Below are 22,339 nucleotides of genomic sequence, written 5' to 3'. Positions count from 1 at the left end.
GGTCACGACGATGTGCATCTGTGTGAGAACTTGGGGCTGATGGGGCGGCTTCTCTCCTCCGCTGCGAGGGTTGAGTGGTGGACGTTTCGATCACACCGGGAACTTCCCTTTTTTTGGACGGTTGACACATGCTCACTCACCGCCGAAGGTTGTTCCGATAGCACTCCATCTAACAGCCGACGTCAGGTGCTCAAAGCGTTGTTTATAGACCTAACCGGGGGCGTCTGCCTGTGCCGTATGAGTGTGACAGTGCAAACCGCCAGAGGCTGTCTCGGTGCTGGCAAGAGGGGTAGGGAACTGCCTGATGGTTCTACAACGCGAATACTGCGCTTCGAATGAATGACACGGAGTGTGAAGGGCGGGAACGAGGAGGGCCTTCCCCCTTTTTCCTCGTGTGTGTGTGTGTGTGTGTGTGCCCCCCGCCCCTCATTCTCCTGCTCCACCTTTTTTCCCTCCTGTGTGGTGGCGTTGGGCGCCGAAGGGGGCTCTTCTCGCTGTCCTGTCTTTGCGTGTGTCGCGTGTTCTTTTTTTCTGCACCCTCCACCTTATCCCTTCTCCTTCCCCCTCCCCCCAGTCCTACAGTCCACATTCGATTGATTCTCTCCGGCTGTTGCCATGCCAGAGTTTGCCGTTCTCAAGCGGGGTCGCTTCAACTACTCCAGCTGGTCGACGCGTGTTCTCACGCTGGACATTCCGAGAGGGGTTGCGATGTTGAGTCGCAAGGGCCGCCCTGATGGTGCTGATCGCCACGTCATGCGCGCGCCTAGCGTGCAGATGTGGCCCCACTACGACAAGAGATGCCTGGATGAAAAATTCGATTCTCTTAAAGCGAAACTGACGCTGGTTTTGAGAGGCACACACGGGACTGACGACGACGACGATCACCCAAACGGCACGGCTCCGAGGCTGACCAGCGCCAGTGCGCCCTCCGACGAGGAGTGGGTGCTGCGCTTTGTATCACTAAAGGATTTGAGTCACGCTGCCTACATGTTGACGGACATGGAGCTTCGCCAAGGATGGGAAAGTACTGCGCTTCCCGGTGATGCAACGATGTCGTCTTCGCAGTCTGAGATGGTCCCCGTCAAGGCACAGGTCCAGGCACGATGCGCCAAGGATCTCCAGCCCATCCGGGAGGCCTGGCTTGAGCATCACCAAAGAAAAGCACAAGACGCTCCTTTTTTGTCTTGGTGATGGCGCCTCTTCAGCTGTGGCTTCTCCACTGGACTCTGGCGGACTCATGCATTCCGCGGGTTACTGCGTGGTGTCGCGTGCGTGGCCACTCTTTTTTTCTTGGTGACTCGTCTTGTCGCTCCCCATCTTGTGCTCTCCTCTCTCTCTCTTTCCTGAGGTTTTCTTTGTGTGTTACTCGACGTCGCCCACTGCTTTTACTAACCGATGTATACACCCTAGTGGTTTTTCTTCCGTTTGTCTGGGCTCTCCTCCTGTCTTCGCAGCTTATCGCCCTGCTCTCTTTCCCTCTATAAATATATATATATATATATTTGGGATGCTCTTTCTGCTTTTTTTTTGGTACTGCGACGATAGTTTGCGTGGTTATGCTGTTGTGAGATCTGCGCTGCTTCCCCGGATATGTGCGTCTGGTTACTCCCCCCCCCCCACTCCTCCAGGCTGAGGATCATCATGAATATATTACACATACAGACATGCACATATGTATACTATTATTATTTTCCGAGGGGGGGGGGGCGGGGGAAAAGGGGGATGGGGTGGAGACCCTACACTTGATAGTCACTCTTTTCAACTGAATCCATCCCCCAAATTGGGGCCTTGCTGGACCCCATTGATCTCTCAGCGTTTACCTCCTCCGTTTGTGTTTGAGGTTACTCTACCCCCTTCACATATGTGTTTGTTCCTGTCTCTTCATGCTGGTTGCGGGAAATGCAACAAGGCCCACGCTTTGGGGTGGCGTCCCCCGCATCGACCGCTCTTTTTTCACGTGCGGTCGTGAGTGCTTAGTTTACACTATTGCACCTCTCCACACGCACAGCGTGTGCTTCTCTTGGGTGTCATCTGTGAACATGCGTGACTGATTGATGGAATGCCCTTTGTACTTCCTTTCTTCCTCCGCTCTCTCCGCTCCCCCTCTCTCTCTCTCTGTCTCTGCGTTTTGCCATGATGGCACAGGCAACTTCTTTTTCCCTTTTTTTTTCAGCAACCCCACACACGGGTGTGTGGCTGATATCCCACCAGAGCTGTTTTTCTTCATTCTTCCCTCTGATAGCGGACCGCTCAAAGTCGAGCTTTTCGTTCCTGTTTCCTCCCTTCCCTCCCTTTTTTTCTCTTCCTCCTCCGACATCCTCAACGGCACACACACTTTTGCATTGGTCTGCGACTCATACATCTTTCATACGTGACGTCCGTTGTCGTCTATTCTGCGCTCATGCGGTGCTGTGCATATCCCTTCCTATTTTTTTTTTCCCTAGCACCCCACACACATCTCACCATGTCCAAAGCTGTTCTGTTTTCTGTGCTGAAGCAGGGCTCGCTGGATCGCGGTAGCTGGACGCAGCGCGTCCTCACTATTGACACACAAAGCAACACGGTGACGATCAGTCGCAAGGGCCATCCCGATTATGTCCTCTACCATTCCATAGAAGTGATGCATGTGCAAATGTGGCCTCGATACCGGGCAAGCGAGATGGCTGGCCGCTTCAACTCGCTCAATGCAAAGTTGACGCTGCGTGTGTTTGGCAAGCCGGTGTCTGTGCCGGAGATCTCTGTGGGGGAGGTGACCGCCGCGGCGGTGGCAGAGATGATTCGAGCTCCGAATGTTGCCAGGAGCATCTCTGTGGAAGCTTCTTTGAACGTTGGGCGCCCGCCAGGGGCGACGGTATCACAGCCGCAAAAGAGGAAGCCACGCTCTTTGGTGGCGGCTTCGAAAACAAGCGACGATCTCTTGGATAGCTGGCTGGTTCGCTTCACCTCTATGGAGTCCTACGAGCTGGCGGTGTTACTTCTCTGCAACATGCGGAACAAGGTGGGAAAGCGCAAACGCTTGTTCGGCGACCACGTACTCGACGACCTCGAGTACGTGAGAAGGGCTTGGGTAGAAGAGACTCAAAAAATCGAGCCCGTCAGCGATGTTAAGAGCCGAGAGAGGGTATGAGCAGCACGTTGAAACCTTGTGTACGTGCGGAGCACGCCCGCACATCGAGCGAAGCTCTTTTGGAGTAATCGCCTGCGCATTGGTGTGAGAGATAGGGTGGGCGGGGGGGGGGCACAACTGGTGTGTGGTGAGTCTTTCTGCTTTTCCCGCATCCAATTTATCAGGTAACGCTGCATTTGATGCGTACTTCTAGTGAATGCACAACTCATTGTGTGTGTCCTCCTCCCCCCCCCCCATGCCGCACAACAGTCGTACGGGTCTTTCAGTACCCAGGCTCCCTCTATTTGTTGTGTTCCCCTCTTATAATTGTCTATTGCAAAGGATCGCTGCGACTTGCAACCACTCTTCTATGTTGGCATCACATTGTGTTGGTGCTCCTTCTGTTATGCTTGCTGTTGTGTAACCCAGCTCATCCCGTCGATGTTCACTCTTTTTCTATCCGTGTTTTTCTTCTCAACGCATCGCCTCGGTGCTGCCACCCCCTTTTTTCTTCTCTGCTTCATCCCTCCCTCACCCTTTTCTATTCGGCTCATCACGAAATTTTGTAATAGTCTTTGCCTGGTCTCTCTTTTTTTTTCTCTTGTTATCGATTTGTTTTGTTTTGTTTTTGCCCGCCTAGATGTCTCTCTGGGAGGTGCGGCAGTCAAACCAACACACTTTCCACTGCTTTGGACACAGTCGTGGAGGAGGAAGAAAAACATTATTTTCCTCCTCGTGTAAAGAAGGCGTATACCCCCCTTCCCCCTCATCACCCCCCCCCCACACACTCATCACCCCCCTTTTTCTTGTCATGCACGAAGCGCTCTTTTTTTTATCGAGGGCGTCCTCTCGCATCACTTGCGGCGATATACATATATACATATACATACATTTATATACATATATATATACATATGTTTTTTTTTCTACCCTCGTATTGTTGGTGTTTTTACCTTCATGCGCTCCTGCACTTTGCTTAGCACAGGAGTTGTCTCCTTGATGGTCATAGGTGGGGGGAGATCAGCGGCACTCCCTCATCACCTTCGCGCAGATGTGTGCGTGTGTCTCTTTATGTATGTGCTGGAGTCCTTGCCTCGTTTTTTTTCCTCACGTTTGTTTTGAGGTGTTGTGCAGTCTTGTACTCCCTCTCCCTCTCCCTTCTCCTTCTGTACTGCTCTGCTCCCTCACTTTCTCTCACCTTTGTGACCCCCCTTCCCTTCTGGCAACCGCCCTTTATTTATGTTTGTGTGTGTGTTTCTCCGATGCACAACTCACCGATTGTTTTTTCTTTGTCTATGATGTGTTTATTGATTTTGTTTTACTCCTCGTCACCCTGCGTTCGGCTCATTTTTATTTCAACCACACACATCGTTTTGTTTGTTGTCCGTTGTTGCCTCCCGCCCCCTTCACATTGCTACTCATAGTCTGTTTATCCTGCTCACCCTCCCTGTCTTCGCAGCCCTTGTCCACACACACACACACACAGGGAGATCCTTCTCCGACCCCCTCGCTCTCTCATTTTGGTTTTCTGTTGTTTTCCTCTTGCCCTCGCAAAGTCCGCCCCCCCCCCCCCCGTTCGTCCCTCGCCCACACACACGCACGCACACACTGAAGACCGGCTGGCCTTTCTTGTGATGAGGTGCACTGGGAGGCAACCAGAGAACTCCCGCGTTACACCACTGCGATGTGGCTATCCTCAAGTCTCTCTTTACCTCTACCTTTGGTTCCTCTGATCTCCCCACCTCCCCCCACCACCTCCCTCACTCCTCTTTCCCTTTCACATTTTTGCCCTCGAATCCAGCGCAAATACTCGCACACACGCCCCCCTCTCCCTCTCCCCCAAAATAGAGCGACTGGGAGAGTGTCATCCCACCAACTTGTGGTGCTCTCGTATTATTTGCTTCTCTCTCTCTACATACATATGCGTGTAGATCACACTCATCCCAGTGCTTTATTGAGTCCTCTGCAAACGTGACTGTTTCTCTCACTCTTTTTCTTCTTCAAGTGTGGCGTCGTCAACTTTTCTCCCCGCTCTCGTCGCTCCTCAAGCCCCTCATCCCATAAACTCCGTGAAAGGAGTCTAAGTCAGCAACGCAACGATCCTCCCCCCCCCCCCCCGCACCTCATCTTCCTTCTTCCTTTCCCGTGAACATTGTGTCGGGTCATACGCCATGACCACTGAGCCACCGGGAAGGAGTGCCTTCAAACCTGTGCAGATAGTAGTGCGAAAACAGGGAAGGTATGAGCGCGGCCTTTGGACTACGCGCATCCTCACGGTCGACGTTGACGCAGGCACCGTAGCCATCAGCCGTAAACATAAACCGGACGACGTCTTTCACCGTACCCTGAACGTTCAAGACGTACAGATGTGGCCTCACTACGACAGGGACGCGATCGAAGGCCGCTATGACTCCTTGAAGGCGAAGATGGTGCTGTGCATCACGGGCACGGAGGTCGCCCTCGCCAACCACACGAAGGCTTCCCATTCTCGCAGTTTTATGAGTCGCATGGGCTCGTTTCTCTCCCCCCCACGATCGTCGACGGAGGGCTCTCTTTTGGGGGGTAATTCAAGGGCATCTGTGACAGAAGCACAAGGTATGCCCAAAAAGAATCGTATCTCTTTTCCAGCGCATTCCCGTGTGTGGCACACCCTCAACTCCAACACGATATCATGGTTCATTCATTTTACCTCTATTGACTCTTATGAGCTTGCTCTAATGCTTTTCCTGCGCTTCAAGGATGCGGAGGGGTTGAGGCGGACGATCTTTTTCAATCACATGGCAATGGATCTGGCCGTTGTAAAGGCTGCATGGGCAAAACATAGTAGTGATCGAAAACAGACGGCATCACTGCCATCTCCTGAAGAGGCGGCATAACTGCTACAAACTATTTTTCCCTATTCAAACGTCGAACTGTTTTTGTTTTTGTTTGCTAGTTCAACGTTTTGGTGTCCACGTCACTCTCACGTGTGTGTTCCATCCCTCTCGATTATTCTCTATTCCAACCGCCACGTCGCTGTTTGCGCGCTCTCTCTCTCTCTCCCCTGCACGACGATGCTCTCAACTGTGCTTGTGGTTGTTGGTTCAAATGAAAACGTCGTTATTGTACTCTTCTACCCCTCCACTTTTTTTTTGTCTTCATCTCCCCCCCCCCCCACTCTCCCTCTTCCTCCTCCTCTTCTTCCTCCGTGAAGTGTTGCTTCTTCCTTGAATAGACGCTTCTGTTCCACATGCGTATCACTTTCGTGCCCCCCCTTACTAACTCGTCTTTTTTTATCTCTGGGGACACCCCCCTTTTTTTATCCCCCCCGCCCCCCCCCTTCTGTCCATTTGAAAAACCAACACAAAAACAACAAAACAAATCCCTCCAATCAGCACTCGCACAACACGTGACATCCATGTGCCGATGCGGTGTCACTCGTACTTGCAGCTGCCCCGTCGGTTTATCTTCCAGCCGACTAAGCTGACCGCATGTCTCTCTCTTTTTGTTCCTCCGCTCTTTTCTATCGCCTAATGATTCTGTTATGAGCGTCTATGGTCTCTCTGTCTTTCCCGCTGTTTTCTTTTCTTTCTCACCCACATTTATATAGATGTACACACAAAACGTTAGTCTCCCTCCTTGGGGGGAGGGTGTGTGTGTGTGTGGAGGGGGATAGGCAAAGCGTCGAATTGAGCGGTTGATCGTTTTTTTGTCTTTGTTTGTTTTTGAAATTTCGCTGTCTCGATTCTGGAAGATGCGTTGGGAGTTTTTTTTGTTGTTGTTTAGAGGATACTTCCGTAATTTTGACAGGAATGACGACGCCGCGCCTCCCCCCTCCCTCCCCCCAACCACCATCACAAAAAAAAAGAAATCAAAAAATTGGCGTTGCACTGCGGCTGTGTCGAGTTGAGTGAGTGTCGCTTCTATACATGCACACATACACACATATGTGTATATACTTGAATTTCGTGGCTCTTCGCACTGCTTAGCGGCTGCTCATTTGCTGCACCACATTCCTGCGGCAGCATGTCACCTTCACACATATGTATAATATATTCACATAGTTTTTCTTTTGCTTAATCATAATAGATGCATGTTTTTTCCCACAGTACCCTGAAAGAATGAATAAAAATAATCCAATAGTCGCGCAGCACGGCGACATTTGATCTGTGCCCATTTCTTGACTGCCGCCTGGGTCATATATAAATATATATATATATATAGTATGTGCGCCTGTGCTTCTGATGCAGATGATGATCTCGAGACGCAGCGAACAGGCATGGTCACTGTTCGACACCGCGATCAGCGCGCTCCCACCGCCTCTCTCCCGTTAACAGGAAAAATTCCCTTGTGTGCTCTCCTATTACAGAGGCTACTGATGACTTTCACAAGACCACTTTCTGCTCTGGTGCTTCTGCCCCCCCCTCCCCCTCCCCTCCATCAACCCCCTCTCACCAATTCACAACGCTCTCTTCTACACGTTATCTGGGGCCTTTCTTTTTTGTTCCCGTGCCTCAAACAAAAAAAACTATCGATTCATGTGCACCCTCTACTCCATTCGATGCTCTTATTGAACTCAAAGCACCGTAAAGTAGTGTCACAGGGGTCTATCATTTTTTTTTCTCGCGCTCCCCTTCGCCTGCGCTCTCTGCTCTCTGTCTCCTCGCGAACGGGCCATAAGGGTGCGTACCCAAGACGTTCTCCCAACCCCTCTCCTTTCTCTGCATTCGGGTGGTGCCACCACAGATTCGCACGCGCAGACGTCAGTCAGCACTTACAATTTGCCGTACCGCAGTGGGTTATAGTCCTCCTCCTCCCGTTTCCTTCCCGCGTTCGTCGACGCGTATCCGCTCCTGTGCGCGTACAACAACCAAAGGAGAAGGAAAACGTGTTTTTTACCCGTCGCTCTTTCTGCTCGTGTTGGTACAGTCGAAGCGGCCTCGTTCTTCATTTGTTTGTTTGACGGATCGGCTTTTTCTCGATTTATTCCGGATAGTACCCTGTTTTGTGCATCGCTCTTCTGCTCACCCCCCCTTCCCCCCTTCGCGTGCGCTGCCCCTGATCATCTCACTGTGCTGTGTTGCGTGCGTGTGTGTGTGTTGCGTGTGTGTGTGTGTGGTGTTTAGCCCCCCTCTAATTGTAGCGTTTTCTTGGTCACTCCTGTGCTGGGCGTGGGTAAAAGTGGCACTCTTGTAGGCACATCTCTTTTTTTGTTTAGTATTTTACTTTTTTATATACTCCGAGCGTCTAGGCCTCATTAGTGTGTGTGTGTGTGTGTTTGTTGGCGACTGTAGTCCTCCACGGCGTTTCAGGTTTGTCCTTATCGCTTCTCTCCCCCCTCACATCGTGCCTACTCTTTTCAACAATTGTGGCGGTTGTGTTGGCGGTGCTGTTGTTGGCTCCCTCCCTCCCTCCCCCCTCTATCGTTCTACCTATTGTGGGCTGTTGTGTCGCTTAAATTTTCTGTTTGGACGTTTGTTTGCCGTTGTTTGTTAGCGTCTGTGCGCACATCTAAGCTCGGCTGAATTTTTTGCGTTGTCGTGTGTGATTTTTCTCCAGCCACTCTTTCCCTCCTCCTCCCCTCTTCGCGTGCGCTTCCTGTTTTGCGCGTGCGGTCTATTTTTCCTGTGGCGTAGTTCTCCCACATCAGCGACTTCCCTCGCCTCACACGGTTTAGTTGTCCCTCTCCGATTTCCCGAGACCGCGTCTTTACTGTAAGCTCCGCGACGATCTTCACTAAAGTGCGTTCATCGGTACGCATTCTAGGGCATTCGACCTCCTGCAGACCGTCTCGAAACGTTTGACTCGCGAGGTACAGACACAGGCGCACACGAGCAAGACATCTCCATCGAGACAAAAAAAAACTGCGTTCATCTCTTTTGTATTGGCTTCTTTTTTTTTGTTTTTGTAGTTTCTGTGTTCCACCTCTAGCTGTTACAGGTGTGCGAGGGTACACTTGAATCCGGACCATCGCTACTCCCCGAAGTACATTACGGCTAAGGTGACTCGATAAAGGCAGCGCACGCTGTGCTACGTCCTTCTCCTTGTCTATTTTCATCTTCACGAAAAACAGCCGCACTTCGTCCTCTGCAAAGCCCTTTTACCCCCCCCCCCCACAAAAAAAATAATCCATAGATTGTTTGCTCACTTCTCTAAGCTTATTTTCTCCTCTCTTTTTTTTCTCCCTCTCGACACCCGTCCTTCTGTGCGAGGTCCCCGAGTGTGTGTGTGTGTGTGTGTGTGTTTGTCTTCCCCCCTTCCCTCCCCCTCCCTCTTCTTCTTTTTTTTCGTGGTCGATTTTTTTTTGTTTCTTTATTAGGATTATTGTGTTTTTGCACGCCTTCTCGTGTACAGATATATTTATATATTGTCTCTTGTTTTACACGTAGACACATATATACATCTAAATTATTGTTCTCTCTCTCTCTCTATATGTATATTTTTGACCCTGTGTCTGTGTCCGTGTCTGTGTGTCTCATTGTGACACACTTTTTTTTTTCCTCAGTCCACATTTATCCTTCTCCTCCTCGCCCCTTATTTTTAATTTTTTCTGCCCTTTTTTTTCAGCTCTTGAATTTTCCAAGACTTCAAAAATTCTTTTTGAAAGATATATTTTTTCCCCCTTCATCTCCTCTCGCCGGACCTCTTCGCCCGATTTTTCCACATCGGACATCTTTTTTTGTTTTCTCTTTATTTTCTTGTTCCCTTTGATTCATCTCTCTCCCTTTTTCTTTTGTCCGACCTTGGAAAAAAAAACGGTATTCTTCGTGTGATCGCCTCTCCTATTTCTTTTCAGTGCTGCCTTATTATTATTGTGTGTTTTTTTCTGTCTTTGGGTAGTGTTGTTCAGCTGCGAGTGTGCGTGTATCGATCTCGCCAACCTCCTCCCTTCCTTTCATTTGTTTGCTCTCCCTCCCCCCCTACAGTGACGTCTCTCTACTTGTTCACATATTTCTTCTCTTTTTGTCTTTCGTCTAACTCTCTAAACGCGTGTGAAGCTGGAAGCTGTACGGCATCTGTTTATCCCCTCTACTCCGCACTCACTGCCCATATTGCGTGTGTGTGTGTGTGTGTGTGTGTGTGTTTTGGTCTTTGTGTCTCGTGCATCAATCGCGCGTCGCTTTCCAAAAAACAATCTTCGAACCCCCCCCGTTACTCCTGTAAGCCAGGGTTCACGCCTCATCTACTCAGCTCTGCAAGCGCCTCCCGAGATAACCGCTCTTGTTCGGCGACCTTTCCTCTCTCTCTCTATTGTGTGGGTACGTGCGCGTGGTCCACTGTTTTGATTGGAATAGCCCATCTGCATCCAACTCTTCTGGACTGTGATCCCCCCCCCCGCCCCCACACTCCCCTTTTTAGGGCTGTCTGAACTCCGGTGTACACTGGCGTTTGTCTTTGAGTGTATTTCATCGCTTTCATTTGTTTTGTGTTTTTTTTCTTTTTTGTCTGAATTTCTCTTCTTTCACGAATAACAACAACAACAAAAACTAAATCTTTTAAAGCTTTTTTTTTGTCAGGCTGCATCTCCGTAACTCTTTTTTTTTGTTTTTTCTTTTGCCTTTCGTTTGCTGGAGGTGCGAACATCTTCACCTCGTACGCTTTATTTTCTCTCTCTCTTTGAACGGTTCTCTGCTCCCTCGCTCTACTTTTTGAATTTTCGAGACATACTTCTCGCACACATACACGCACCTATATGTGTATGTATGTATATATGTATGAATAAATCGATACAAACGTGTCTTGTGCGAGTTTTCTTCTCATCCCTCTCTTTTCTTTGTTCTTCTCTTTTTTAAATATTCAAAAAAAAATTAGTTTTCCAGTCATACAAAAAACGTTATCGATTTTTTTTTATAGTCATAGTCGTACATATATATACATATATATACATATACATATATTTATAGGTATATATAGGTAGTGAATTTATAAGAAAAAATTATCTCTCTCTGTAGGCGCGTCGGTGCCTTTGTGTATTCCGAACAGAGACCCCCACCACCACCACCACCCCCGCCGCCGCCACCACCTCCCCTTCCCCCCCTTTTTTAAAAATTTCATTGGTGTCTCTCGCGTCATTTTCCTTTTCCTTTTCTGAAATCAGCGCTAATTGTTTTTTTTTACCCTCCCCCTCTTCTTTCCCCTCCTCTCCCCCCTCTCCCCACTCAATCCTCTCCCCGCCCGCCTCTCACACATCGCTTTCGACTCGCTTACTGTGGTTATCTGTAGCTTTTTTCTTCCACCTCTAACTTGTAGTTTTTTTTTCCTCAGGTTGAGACAACTCTCTTTTTTTCTCCCCTTAGTCCTATCGACCCCTTCTCCCCCTTCCCCCTCCCCTCATTGCGCCCTTCGTAGTCCAACTGGCGTCGCACTAAAACGCAGAAGGGCTCCGTTGTTGTTGTTGTTGTTGTTTGATTTTACTCGTCTAGATCAAAATTTTGGATCGTCTCCGCAGCCCCGAGCTTCACTCGACTTTACTCACACGAGTAGTGGAAACGACCTCCCCTTTTTTTTTTGTTTCTTCTCTTCTCTTTCAGACAAACCAACAATAACCGCAAAAAAAAAACAGCGCTTCGCCCATCATCGTGTCTTCTTCTTCAGTCCCCCTCACATATTTTCAAAGACTGGTGGTAGTTCTCCCCTGTTCACAGCTCTTCTTCTTGTGTTTCTTTTCCTATCCCCTCTCCCCCCCCCTTTTTTTTTCTTTGCCCTCCGCGATGATGAGTGACCACGACATGCCAGTGACGCCGAAGACCACCCATGTGCCGCGTGAGGCGAGTGTATCCTCCCGCTGCCCTGACGATCCAAAGGATTTGGCCCTTTCTCAAAAGGATAGCGTCGAGAGGCCGGCGGTACTGAGGGAATACATCCAACCTGGCGTGCACCCTTGCACCCACATCCCACCACCGAAGGATCCGGCATACTCTCTTCCATCGACGCAGCCGAGCTTCAACCGAGATGCGAAGGGTGGAGGTTCTCCAAATGACATGTACGAGCCCAACTCGCTGTACAGCTCTCACCAGCGCATCGGTGGGAGCTCAAGCTTGGGCACTTCTGCCAGCACAGGTACTGCACCGCCTTGCTCCAGCGACAGCACCACCACACTCCATTGGGTTCACTTCACGGAAGATCGCTTTGTACCGTGTATCGGCCTCCCCAAAGCGGTCCCAGTGAATCTTCGACGGGCCCCCGAGTTCGTCTTCGAGCGGTTTGTGGAGCCGAGAGTACAGCGCACCGCGGAAGAGGAATCCGCCATGTTGGCTGCGGCCGCTTTTTTTTAGGTGGTGGTGTACTCGACACACCTGCACACACACACACACGTGAAAGCACAAACGAACCGGCATACTCAAGAACGACAAACGTCTATTGTGTGGTGGCTTCAAGTGTGTATGTGTATATATATGTATATGTATATATGTGTGTGTGCATGTGTGTGTATGGATGTGCCCTGGCTGCTCTAGTGTTATTATTTCGAAGAGGGTCCCCCTTTTGTTCTCAAATACGGTGCCAACGCTTCGATTAAACTGGGCATATCACAGAGGGGGGGGCAAGAATCAAAGAGTCGTGCTTGTTGTTGTTCCCCCCTCCTCCTCCCCCCTCCCCAGCCACCACGCTACGAGTTCTCTTGTTCTCCTGCTCTTGTTTTTATTTGGTGTACCATAAAGTCTGCTCTTCTTTTCTTCTTTAAAAAAAGATTCACTCGCCTTATGTATATATGTATATATATATGTTTATAGTTGTAGATAGTTGTATATATATGGAGATGTATATATATGGAGATGTATATGTGTCTGTGTGTGTATATATGCGTTTAACGCTCTCTTGTTTTTTTTTTGCTTTCTCTATCAGAGAGACCCTAGTCGCTACAAAACAAGCAGTCTCCTCACAGAGAGTATCGTTGTATTCCAACACGCCGTGAGAGAAGTTGAGGGCCTTCATTTGAGAGTGTGTACGGTGTTTTCGCTGTTGTTTTATTTGTTTGTTTGTTTCTACTGTTTATCGTTATGACTGCATTCATTCAAGGCTTTATTCAGATGGAAAAAAAGTAAAAGGTAAGATGTGTGTATATATATGTATAGATATCTAATCCTGGTGTTTTTTTTTGGGGGGTGGTGGTGGTGGTGGCAATGACACTCATTCCGTGACTGTATTTTGCCATGGATGGTCTTTTCACGTGTTGCCATTTGTAGGCTTTACAATGTATTCGCCTCACAGCTCTCGACCCTCACCCACTGGATAGGGGGGAAGGGAGTCCCTGTGCGACCGTTGACGAAGTCGTTCTTTTTTTTTCTCTCCTCGCATTCCGAAGGAAAGAGTGTCTGTGTTTTCCCCATTATTCGGTGCAATGTACACTGGTCCTCTACGCACTGATCTGTTTGTCCGAGTTGGCTGTGTTCTATAGTGGAGTTCTTTGGATTTTGTCTTCCCGCGTCTCTTTTTTTTTTGTGTGTGTGAATGTACACGTCGGAGGGTACATGCGTTAGAGACGGGCCTTATACACGAAAGGCATAGCGACACCCTCAGCGACCGCAATTTATACACTACTGCTTGAGAGAGGAGCGGGGTCGGGGTCCAAGAGGGAGGGGCAAGAGGGAAGGGGGGGGGGGGGAGGTCCTCCTTCCATCTGTCAGTGAGTGCGTTGTACTCTCACGTTTCACAACGGCAGGGGCGTTTCCCCTGTATGAGTGCCTTTGCACAAACTTCGACTCCCCTCACCTCCTGGTCCACTATATTCCCCCTGCCCCCTTTCCCCCCGCACTGTTCCTCAGTTGATGGTCGCTCACAATTTTGCCTCCCGCTCTCCCTGCTAGTCACCCTCTGTCTTTCTTGAACGTGGATCTCTTTCCCCTATCCTCTCACTGTGTGTGTGTGTGTGTGTGTGTGTGTGTGTGTGTGTGTGTGTGTCTGACGGGGTTCTACTTTGGAGCAAAAAAACAAAGATTTGTTTTGAATCGGCCATCTATATCCTTCGATCAGCTCCTTTCACCCTTCCCCCCCCAGATTTGGCGCAAGTGTTTGCCAGGAGCTCTTTACATCTCCTCCCTCAATACAAGTCAGGAAAAACAAACAACGGACAACACTGCATTTCTTTACGTGTCCCCCTGGTGCTCCCCCCTCTCCCCTCCTCCCCTCCCCTCCCCTCTCCCCTCACCCCCTTCCCTCTCCTTTCAGAAGACTAGTGTCTCGGCTCTGATCTTATTTCCTTTGAGGTCTCCTCTCTATTTGTTTGTTTGTTCCCACCTTCCCCCTCCCCTCTCCCCGTTACCCCTCCTCGATAGAAGTACACACGTACATGGGGAATCACTTTTTCTTCTCCTTGTCCGTGTTCTCCTACACCTCTGCATCTACGCATCTGTAACACTGAAATGTTGTTTTTGCCGTGTATTCCACATTCCCGTCTCTTTCTGTTAGTAAGCGTGACCCCCTCCTCCTCCTCCTCCTCCTTCCCCACCCACGCAAACACACGCATACGGACCGTTCCGTTTTTATTTTTTCCTTTCTTTTTTTTTTCACATAATGTTCCTCAGCGTTCCACCTCGTAGAAACGGAAAACAAAAAGAAAAAACGGAGATGCCCCAGTGTCATGGGTCATCTCAGCATGTGTGGCCCCCCACCCCCCACCCCGGGGTGGGGGTGGGAAGAGAAGGAGAGAGGGAAAAAAATCAGAAGATCACCATGAAAAAAAAAATTGGGACTTCACCTTCCCTTTTTTTTCCAAATCAGTTATTACTTTCCCCCTCACTTGCAGCCCCACCTCCCCTTCCCTCTTTCCTTACCGCCCTCATGCGAAGTTTCCGCTGTGAATTTTATTTTTGTCGTTTGTTGTTGAGCAAGGCTAATTTCTTTTTGATTTTTTTGCCTTTTATTTCCTCCTCCTCACGTGGAAGGATGGCGTGGCACGAAGGCCCCACTCCCCTTCTTCTTCCTTTGATCTCTCCGCTTCGCATTCCCTCTGTCCGTGTCCTCCTTCATTTTTCAATTTCTTTTTGACTTTTCCACTTCTTCCATCCTTCCCTCCCTCTTTTTTTTTGCTTTGTCAACCTGAGAGCACACTTCTTTATTGTCCCCTCCCACGCAGCCACGCTTCTCTCGCATCTCTACACTCTCCCTGGTCTCCCTTCATATGCAGTGTGTTTCCCTCACTCACCTGAAACCCCGCCTTTTCCATCTCTTCTTTTTTTTCGATCTTGTTTTATTTTTCTTCTCGGCGATGCCAGGCATCTTTAAAGCTCATGTGCGCCGTCTCGGAAAGCATCAACAATGTAGCCCCCCCCTTTCCATTTGTTCTTGTTGATGCATCGCCGTTGGGTCGTGCCCCCACTCTTATTTTCATCACTTCCCCAGCACTGGTACAGGCAACACTTTTGTATCACCCAGAAATAATTGTTTGTACATCACTCATGTATCCCGCACGTGCGTGTGTTGTGTGTATGCACGGAGCTCCCATTATTTTATTCAAATGTTTCGCTCATCGATCTCCGTCACCCGCTAGCGCCTCCTGGCTCATCCTCTTTTTTTTTCGGCATATTTCATGTGCGCATATATATGTGTAAACAAGCACTCCCATATTCTTCTGATCTTCTCCTGTCTTTAGCCATCTCTCCCTTTTTTCTCTCTCTCTCTTTCGTAGCTCCACTGTGTACTCTTATTTCCTCTCTTCCCTACCTTCTTCATTTATATATGTGTGTGTGTATATCTTTAGAGTCTGGGCGTGTGTCTTCTCGTCTTTTTTCTCTTTGAGCTGCTTTATCGAGCTCTGTGTGTCTTTGCAACACCATGACTCGTGCCCTCCCCTTCTGCCCTCCCTCCCTCCCCATTTTCTTCAAAGGGGCTTGGATAATGTTTTCTCTCTCCATAATGGCGCATGAACGTGTTTTTGATTCTATCGACTCCGTCTCTCTTTTTTTGCCGCCCCGGTATGGTGAAGCCTTCTTCGCTCTCCTTCTCTTTTTTTTTGTGTGTGTTTTGCATAGGTAAGAGGGGCCATATATAGAGAGAGCCGTTCGCTGGCATCCGCGGGAGATCGCACACGAATATGCCGCAACGCCGTTGTCGGTATTGGTCTGAGCGTGTTCTCTCTCCTGGGGCATCTGACCACACCATTGTTTGCTGTATTCGTGGGGTTCCCTCTGGTTTCCATGCGTGTGAAAAACACAAACTGCCGGCTCTTGGTGACACGCGGCGGGCGCGCGTGTTTGCCTTCAAGAGCGAAAACAATTCTGCCTCACGAAACTACGCTCCGGCATCTGGCGAGCAGAATCGGGGGATCGGCATTCCCTCCTTTTTGCGGAAGGAGCGCGTGGTGGTGGTGTTGGTGGTGGTGGTGGGGGGGGGGATGCGTGGTCAGCAGGGATTGTTGTGCTGTTGATGCTGACTGCCGCAGCACTAATGCCATTCCACGGTCTGGAAGGATGGGTCTCACCTGTATGTTTGCCAGCATTTGTGTTTATTTTCTTCAGTGCATTGACCTGTTTACGAGTGCTCTCCTCTCCCCCCCTCCTCGTCTCTTATTCTTCCTTTCCACCTTTCCTCTTTTTTTTTCTTCGATAGACCCCCGTGTCTTTCATTTTCTTTTTTTTTGGCTGTCGTGTTGTGGTTCTCTCATCGTTTTTTTTTTTCGCCTGCATTGCGGAGAGGATGCTGTGCGCCTCTTCATGCGACTGGCCTTCTCTGTCCTTCCCCCCTCCCTCTCTCTCTCTGTCAGTGTGCGGTGCTCTGTGACGGATCACCTCGGTACGGCTTCCTCCCTGATTGGAGGTCGATATACAGATATAATTGTTTTATGTCGCGAAAAAAAAGACATCGTTCCGGCTTTGGCGTCCTCTTCCCGCCCCCCCCCCTCCCCCTAAAAAAAAGAAAAATAAATAAATAAAGCCCCAAACAAAAAGCACAACCGAACAGAAGAAGACACGGCGTTCGGTGGTGATTACGACACACGCACAGAAGTGGTGATCTCTCTTCCTCCCCCTCCCCCCCCCTCAATCAACACTCTCCCCCTCCCTCTTCCCCAATTTCAATGGGCAAGAAAAGGGTGAAAAAAAAACAGACACACACCGGCATGCATACAAAACTAACACGAGCACCAGCGCTTATTGCAGCCACGATCTTGGCGCTGGGCAAGTCCAGGTTCACCTGTCGCGCATGGGTCTCGATAGAGAGAGACGTAGCATAGCATCTCTTGCACTTCTTGACGACGCAGGTGAAGGCCACTCCCCCCCCATCTCTTTCTCTCGTCTCCACTCTCTCTCCTCTACTTTTCTCGTCAAATGTTCTCCAGCAGTGCGTCCCCCACACATGTGTATGCATACGCCTACTAGTCTTCCCCTGCTCGTTTTTTTTGTGTGTAGTCTTCTCTTTAGGATGTGACTTCCGCACCCTTTGCGGCTTCTCGGAATCTCGCTATCCAAGTCAAGTGTCGACCCCGAGCGCCTCTCCCTCCCTCCCCCCCCCTCCCCGTCTCTCTATCAGGCCACCGTTTTCTGAAGCCGTCGTCTCGTCTGTGACGGTCACGAAGACCTCAGCAGAACACACAAGGCTCACCAAACGAGGATCATCTCTACCGGAAGACGGTCTACCTGTCTCTGTTTTTGCAGGTTCTTGTGCTCTAGTGAATGCTATCACACTCCGCGGAGGATGCCAGCTCATCGCGTCCATCGCTGACATACGTCGTCCTCTTTCGTCCACAAGGTGTCTGCAAACTTGCCTCCGATCTTCCTGGCGCATTAGATGGTCCATCAAACGAGTCCATTGAGGTGAGGGTTTGTCTCACACAGGAGGAGGATCGTGTCCTTCTGCACCTCAGGTACCCCGTCCGTGATGCATCTTCTCTGGAGTGTCGCTCCTTCACGACTGCGACTGCCGTAGGTGGCGGCAGAGCGAAGCGCAACCGTCTTGTGTCCCGGTGGAGTTTTTTGCATCTGAGCCATGGAGGAAACTCGCCTTCAGTCGTGGTGAATGAATGTTCACGAAGCCACAAAGCTGTTCGCAAAATATTTGTCAAGAAGAAGTACAAACACGGAGGTGCAGGGCTGACAGCCAAGGCCGATGTTGTACGCCCTATTCAAACCCAACAGTACACCATTGCACTGAAGGGGATCTCACCGGTCGCTGCACAGTTGCCGCTGTCGGCAGACCTTCGTTCACGCCTTCATCTCAATGTTGCCGACAGGGAGGCGGCCACTTACTCGTCCCACTCGACTCCGTATGTGAAAATCCCAAACGTTACTGGCGACGAGCGGCGACGGGCGCCCCCTGCGCTGCCGTCAAACTTATCCATGCCGCCAAGCCGCGGCCTTGCTGCTGTATCCAGTCGCACACGCGATCCCAGTTTATCACCTCATGGGGTGCGCAGCGGCTTTGGCAAAGCTACGCCGGCAGCTTACACACAATACCTAGACGTGGAAGAGCCCTTCCGCTCACATGGGCGGCCCTCACCCCTACCGTCACTCACGGACCTGAACAAGAGCGTGAATAGTCGCCAATCGAACTACTGCTTGGGGGGAGAAGGGAGTACGACGATGCCACATCACACTCCGGGCGATCACCGGTCAAACGTTCAAAGTAAGCCCGGCAAGTGGCTGCGCACACCCCTCCTCGAAACGGCCGGCGCACAACCAACTCCTTCTGTCACACAACTGGGCAACCCGTCGCTAAGCGTATCTACCTCCCCGCCGACGGCCACGACTGGTTTGAGTATATCCACGACGAACGCCCTTCTTGAGTATGAGGACCTTCTCACTGTCGCCTTCGTGGGCGTCCCGGAGTCGGCGGACAGCCAGCAATCTTCCTTCACGGACAACGCAGGTTGCATGCTAGCAGACAGGAAAAGAAGGTTATCCAGCTACCATAGGCTCTCCCACCGCCTGCTCGGCTGGATCGAGCGGCTGAGGAAGGATCAACAGCGGAGGCCAACCTCAAGCACCGTGTCTACCTCTTCCGGATCTTCCAGTGACACTGCCGGGAGCTCAACCAAGAATCTGCATCAGCCGCACAGAAAAAGACGGTCTCCGAGAGGAGGTATCCGGTCATCCCAGTCTCAGGCCTTGCCGTCCCCCGCAGACGAGGACCCCCAGAGGGGTCTGGAGCGGTCCTTCCCGCTCAACCGGCTCCAAACTTTTTACCTCCGATTTCTGGATGAGACCGACATGCGTGACTTCTTGAGCGGATACGTTGCCCTCCAGGCGTTCATCAAGGAGTTGCAAGAAAAGAGAAGCGCATCCGCCGAGGGGGTGGAGGAGGGGGGGAGCGGCGGCACCGAGACTGGGCCCTCAGACCCGATCCGGTCTCTCGTAGATGATGGCCAGACTTCACTCCGTGGTGCCGGTGGAAACGACCTCCTGGACGGGGACACGAATTGTCTCCACACCCCGCCCACCGCGACCTACCTCGCCGTCCCCAGCGACGCGGAGCCCGGAGGATCAAGGCGCTCTCATCGATCCACAGAAAAGATCTTCAATGACTTTCTCGGGAACGGAGCGCTAGAAGTGGCAGCGGACAGTGGCCGTGAGCGATGCGAAGGTGACAAGCGCGATAGTGCAGCTCGCCCCCCAGCGAGTGTAGTGCCCTCTGTCTTGTGCTGCAGTGGTTGGCAGCACTACGTCCAGTACAAAATGGATCCGCGCTACGGCCTTCCATTTGCCTCTGTGCCCTTATTTTTATGGCACGCGTTTTTGCCCTTCGCCTCGTCAGTGCTCTACTCGTGCGACCGTGGCTTCCTCATCGTCGAGCGTCTTTCACCGCTGAGTTCGTCTCCCCAAAGTGAGGATGAGAGTCACGACGCCAGCAGTCCGGAGCCCCACTTTTTTACCGGCGGCCCAGCAAAGCGCGTGGGAAAGGCAGTCTGTCCGCCGCGCAGATCAACCCATGGCACGTACACGAAGAAGCGAGAGACGACGATGTCGTCGGGACGGCGTCAGACTTTTCCGAACTGCCAAGGAGTAGAGAAACGGCTTTTGACACCACCGCACCCTGAGGCTACTCCGGAATCGTTAGAGCTTACGCCTTCCAGTGCCTTGAGCTGGGAAAGCGAGAAGCAGGGACCCCCTGTTGCCGACGCCGCCTATGAGCGGAATGTCGATCACGTCACCACCTTCAGTGACGTTTTTCTGTGTCTCTCTGAGTCGCATCTCTTGTTTGTGAACTCCTTTGGCCGCTTGTGCTTCCACTGCCGCGTCGACGAGGTCACCCTCATCACCCACTCCGCCGCGACCAAGTCGTTCCTCACGTACCCTTTCATTTTCTTTCGCCTGCGCCCCAGTGAGTTTTTCGGTGCACCCACATTTGCGTTCACCTTTACACACCTGCCAGAAGCGCCGCATCGCCCGCAGGTCACAACACCAACCGCCGCCTCACGGTTTCAACCAGAAAATGAGAGGGCGACACAACGAGGTTTTGTGCCTCTGGCATGGGCTTCGCAGGCGAGCACGTCTGACACTGCACACTGTAGCCGCCTCCAATCTCCACGCGCACCCGCTGCTGTATCTGGAGATGCTGTGACCCTTCTCAGCTCTAGAGAAAAAAGAAGACTCTTGCGTCGTCATAAAGCGTTGCTCGATATTTTCGAAGCTGTGTCCTCGCGTCCGCTGGAGAAGCACACCTTCGCACAGTTGACGAGCTGCAAGTTCGACAAAGCCCAACGCGCGCGCCTCAGGCGGTTGATCTCTGGCGTGACAAAGAAAGTGTCCATGTCCCCGTTAGTGACCAAGCCCACCGGTGCGTATGGCAGCGCCCCGTTACAGACGCTGCCTCAGCAACGTACGCACCCCATCCCGTGCGTGCAAATGGATGCAGAAGATCTGTACAGCATAACGGACGCTGAGAAACCGCACCCAGAAAGAGTCCACTTCACATCCCTACTGTTGCCATGCGCATCTCTGTGGAGGCCCTCCCGTGGACGGAAGGGCCAGCCTTTGCGGCTGCGCGCGCTGCCAGCGTATGCGAATCCCAGTTTATGTCAAGACGACGCTTTCACGGGATCGATTCCGCGCTGGAGCGACGACGATCCTGGACTTGTACTGCAGGATTTTAATGACGATATGGAGTTATCCCTCGAGCGGGCGACACGCATGGTTCCGATGCTGGTGTCTAAGGAGGCAGTATGCCAAGGGTACATGTCCTCTTCGCAGGAGAGCCTGCCGCACGATTCTCGCCAGAGACGGACCGGCTCGCACTCAGCGAAGTCAAAAGCAGAGAGAGGGGAACGGCGGGGTGCTACGACCACCGACAGTGGTAGAACCGAGGAGACTTACGCGCCGATAGTAGCCAAAAAGCGGGTCAGTAGTTTTGTTCGCCGTACTGCCATGAATGATCTGTAGTGAACTTTTCTTTTTTTCTGCTCCACCTCTCCCACTCCCTTTTTTTTTTCGCTCTCAACAGCAAAGATACGTGTCTGCTGCGATCGTCACATATTCGGTGTGTATCTCATTTTCATTGCCTTTTTTCCCCTTCTCTCTCTTACATGACGTTTAAACGCTCTCCTGGACTGTGCAGCGGTGGGCTGCGGCTCCCTTGACAGCTCCACCTCGCGCCGCTCCAGCATGAGCGAACCACGCGGACTCTTTCTTCCTTTTCTCCCACACGGTGAAGCTCAAACTCAACTGTGTGTGTGAGAGATACCCTCATTCTTTATTTTTCGTCTTCTTGACGACTCGATGTGGGCACTTTACTGGTGTACACCTGCGGAAGCGATGCGCTCACCTGGTCTCCTCCTCCCCCCCCCCCTTTGTGAGTGCGGAATGATGTATCTCATGGACCCGTGCGCCCTTGTGTTTGAGTTGTGTTTTCCTTTTTTACCCCCCCCCCCCGCTCTCCGTCTCTCCCTCCCTCGCCGCCGCTCGCTCCGCTGTTCCTCTTTCTCTTCCTCTTTTTCCCTTTTTTTGTGTGTGTTGGTGACGATTCAACGGTTATGGAGCGCTTTTATTTTTCTCATTTTACGTGTGCGTGCACGCGTGTATCTGTTTTCAAGTATACGGTATGGCGGAGGAGGGAGGCAGTCAAGCGGGTGAGGTGGAGGGGAGGCGGTGACATTGATCATGCTTTATTAAAATTGTTGTCCCCCCAACTTCCCCCCACCCCGACCTTCTTGCTGCGTTTAAACGACACCGAGCTCAAACAGGCATGTCTATTCTTGAGTTTTTGTTGTGGTCTGTGTATGATACGAAGTCTGTCCAGTCTGTGTAGCACTCCTATGCGTGACATACACACACACTGCGCACCCCTCCTCCTCCACTCCCCTTCCCTCCCCTCCATATACACACACAC

The 22,339-nt window shown here is 51.1% G+C and overlaps 5 protein-coding genes across 5 annotated transcripts; all 5 read left to right on the top strand.

Annotated features, from left to right (window-relative positions):
* Positions 1-615: 615 nt before the first annotated feature.
* JKF63_03960 (uncharacterized protein) lies at positions 616-1,191 on the top strand (the record flags this gene model as incomplete). Its single annotated transcript, XM_067899956.1, has 1 exon — positions 616-1,191. One exon carries the CDS (start codon positions 616-618, stop codon positions 1,189-1,191), a length of 576 nt encoding a protein of 191 aa, XP_067755162.1.
* Positions 1,192-2,464: 1,273 nt separating this feature from the next.
* JKF63_03959 (uncharacterized protein) lies at positions 2,465-3,127 on the top strand (the record flags this gene model as incomplete). The annotated part of the gene is made up of 1 exon (XM_067899955.1): positions 2,465-3,127. One exon carries the CDS (start codon positions 2,465-2,467, stop codon positions 3,125-3,127), a length of 663 nt encoding a protein of 220 aa, XP_067755161.1.
* A 2,150-nt stretch (positions 3,128-5,277) lies between these two features.
* Positions 5,278-5,982, top strand: JKF63_03958 (uncharacterized protein; the record flags this gene model as incomplete). The annotated part of the gene is made up of 1 exon (XM_067899954.1): positions 5,278-5,982. The coding sequence occupies one exon, from the start codon at positions 5,278-5,280 to the stop codon at positions 5,980-5,982; it is 705 nt and encodes a 234-aa protein (XP_067755160.1).
* A 5,832-nt stretch (positions 5,983-11,814) lies between these two features.
* On the top strand, positions 11,815-12,360 carry JKF63_03957 (uncharacterized protein; the record flags this gene model as incomplete). Its single annotated transcript, XM_067899953.1, has 1 exon — positions 11,815-12,360. The coding sequence occupies one exon, from the start codon at positions 11,815-11,817 to the stop codon at positions 12,358-12,360; it is 546 nt and encodes a 181-aa protein (XP_067755159.1).
* Positions 12,361-17,691: 5,331 nt separating this feature from the next.
* Positions 17,692-21,393, top strand: JKF63_03956 (uncharacterized protein; the record flags this gene model as incomplete). Its single annotated transcript, XM_067899952.1, has 1 exon — positions 17,692-21,393. The coding sequence occupies one exon, from the start codon at positions 17,692-17,694 to the stop codon at positions 21,391-21,393; it is 3,702 nt and encodes a 1,233-aa protein (XP_067755158.1).
* Between the last annotated feature and the right edge of the window lie 946 nt (positions 21,394-22,339).

Source organism: Porcisia hertigi, chromosome 31 (genome assembly GCF_017918235.1).
Source record: "Porcisia hertigi strain C119 chromosome 31, whole genome shotgun sequence".
NCBI classification, from domain to species: domain Eukaryota; phylum Euglenozoa; class Kinetoplastea; order Trypanosomatida; family Trypanosomatidae; genus Porcisia; species Porcisia hertigi.
Note: the sequence above shows the minus strand (reverse complement) of the source record. Positions and strands in the feature narration are given on the sequence as shown.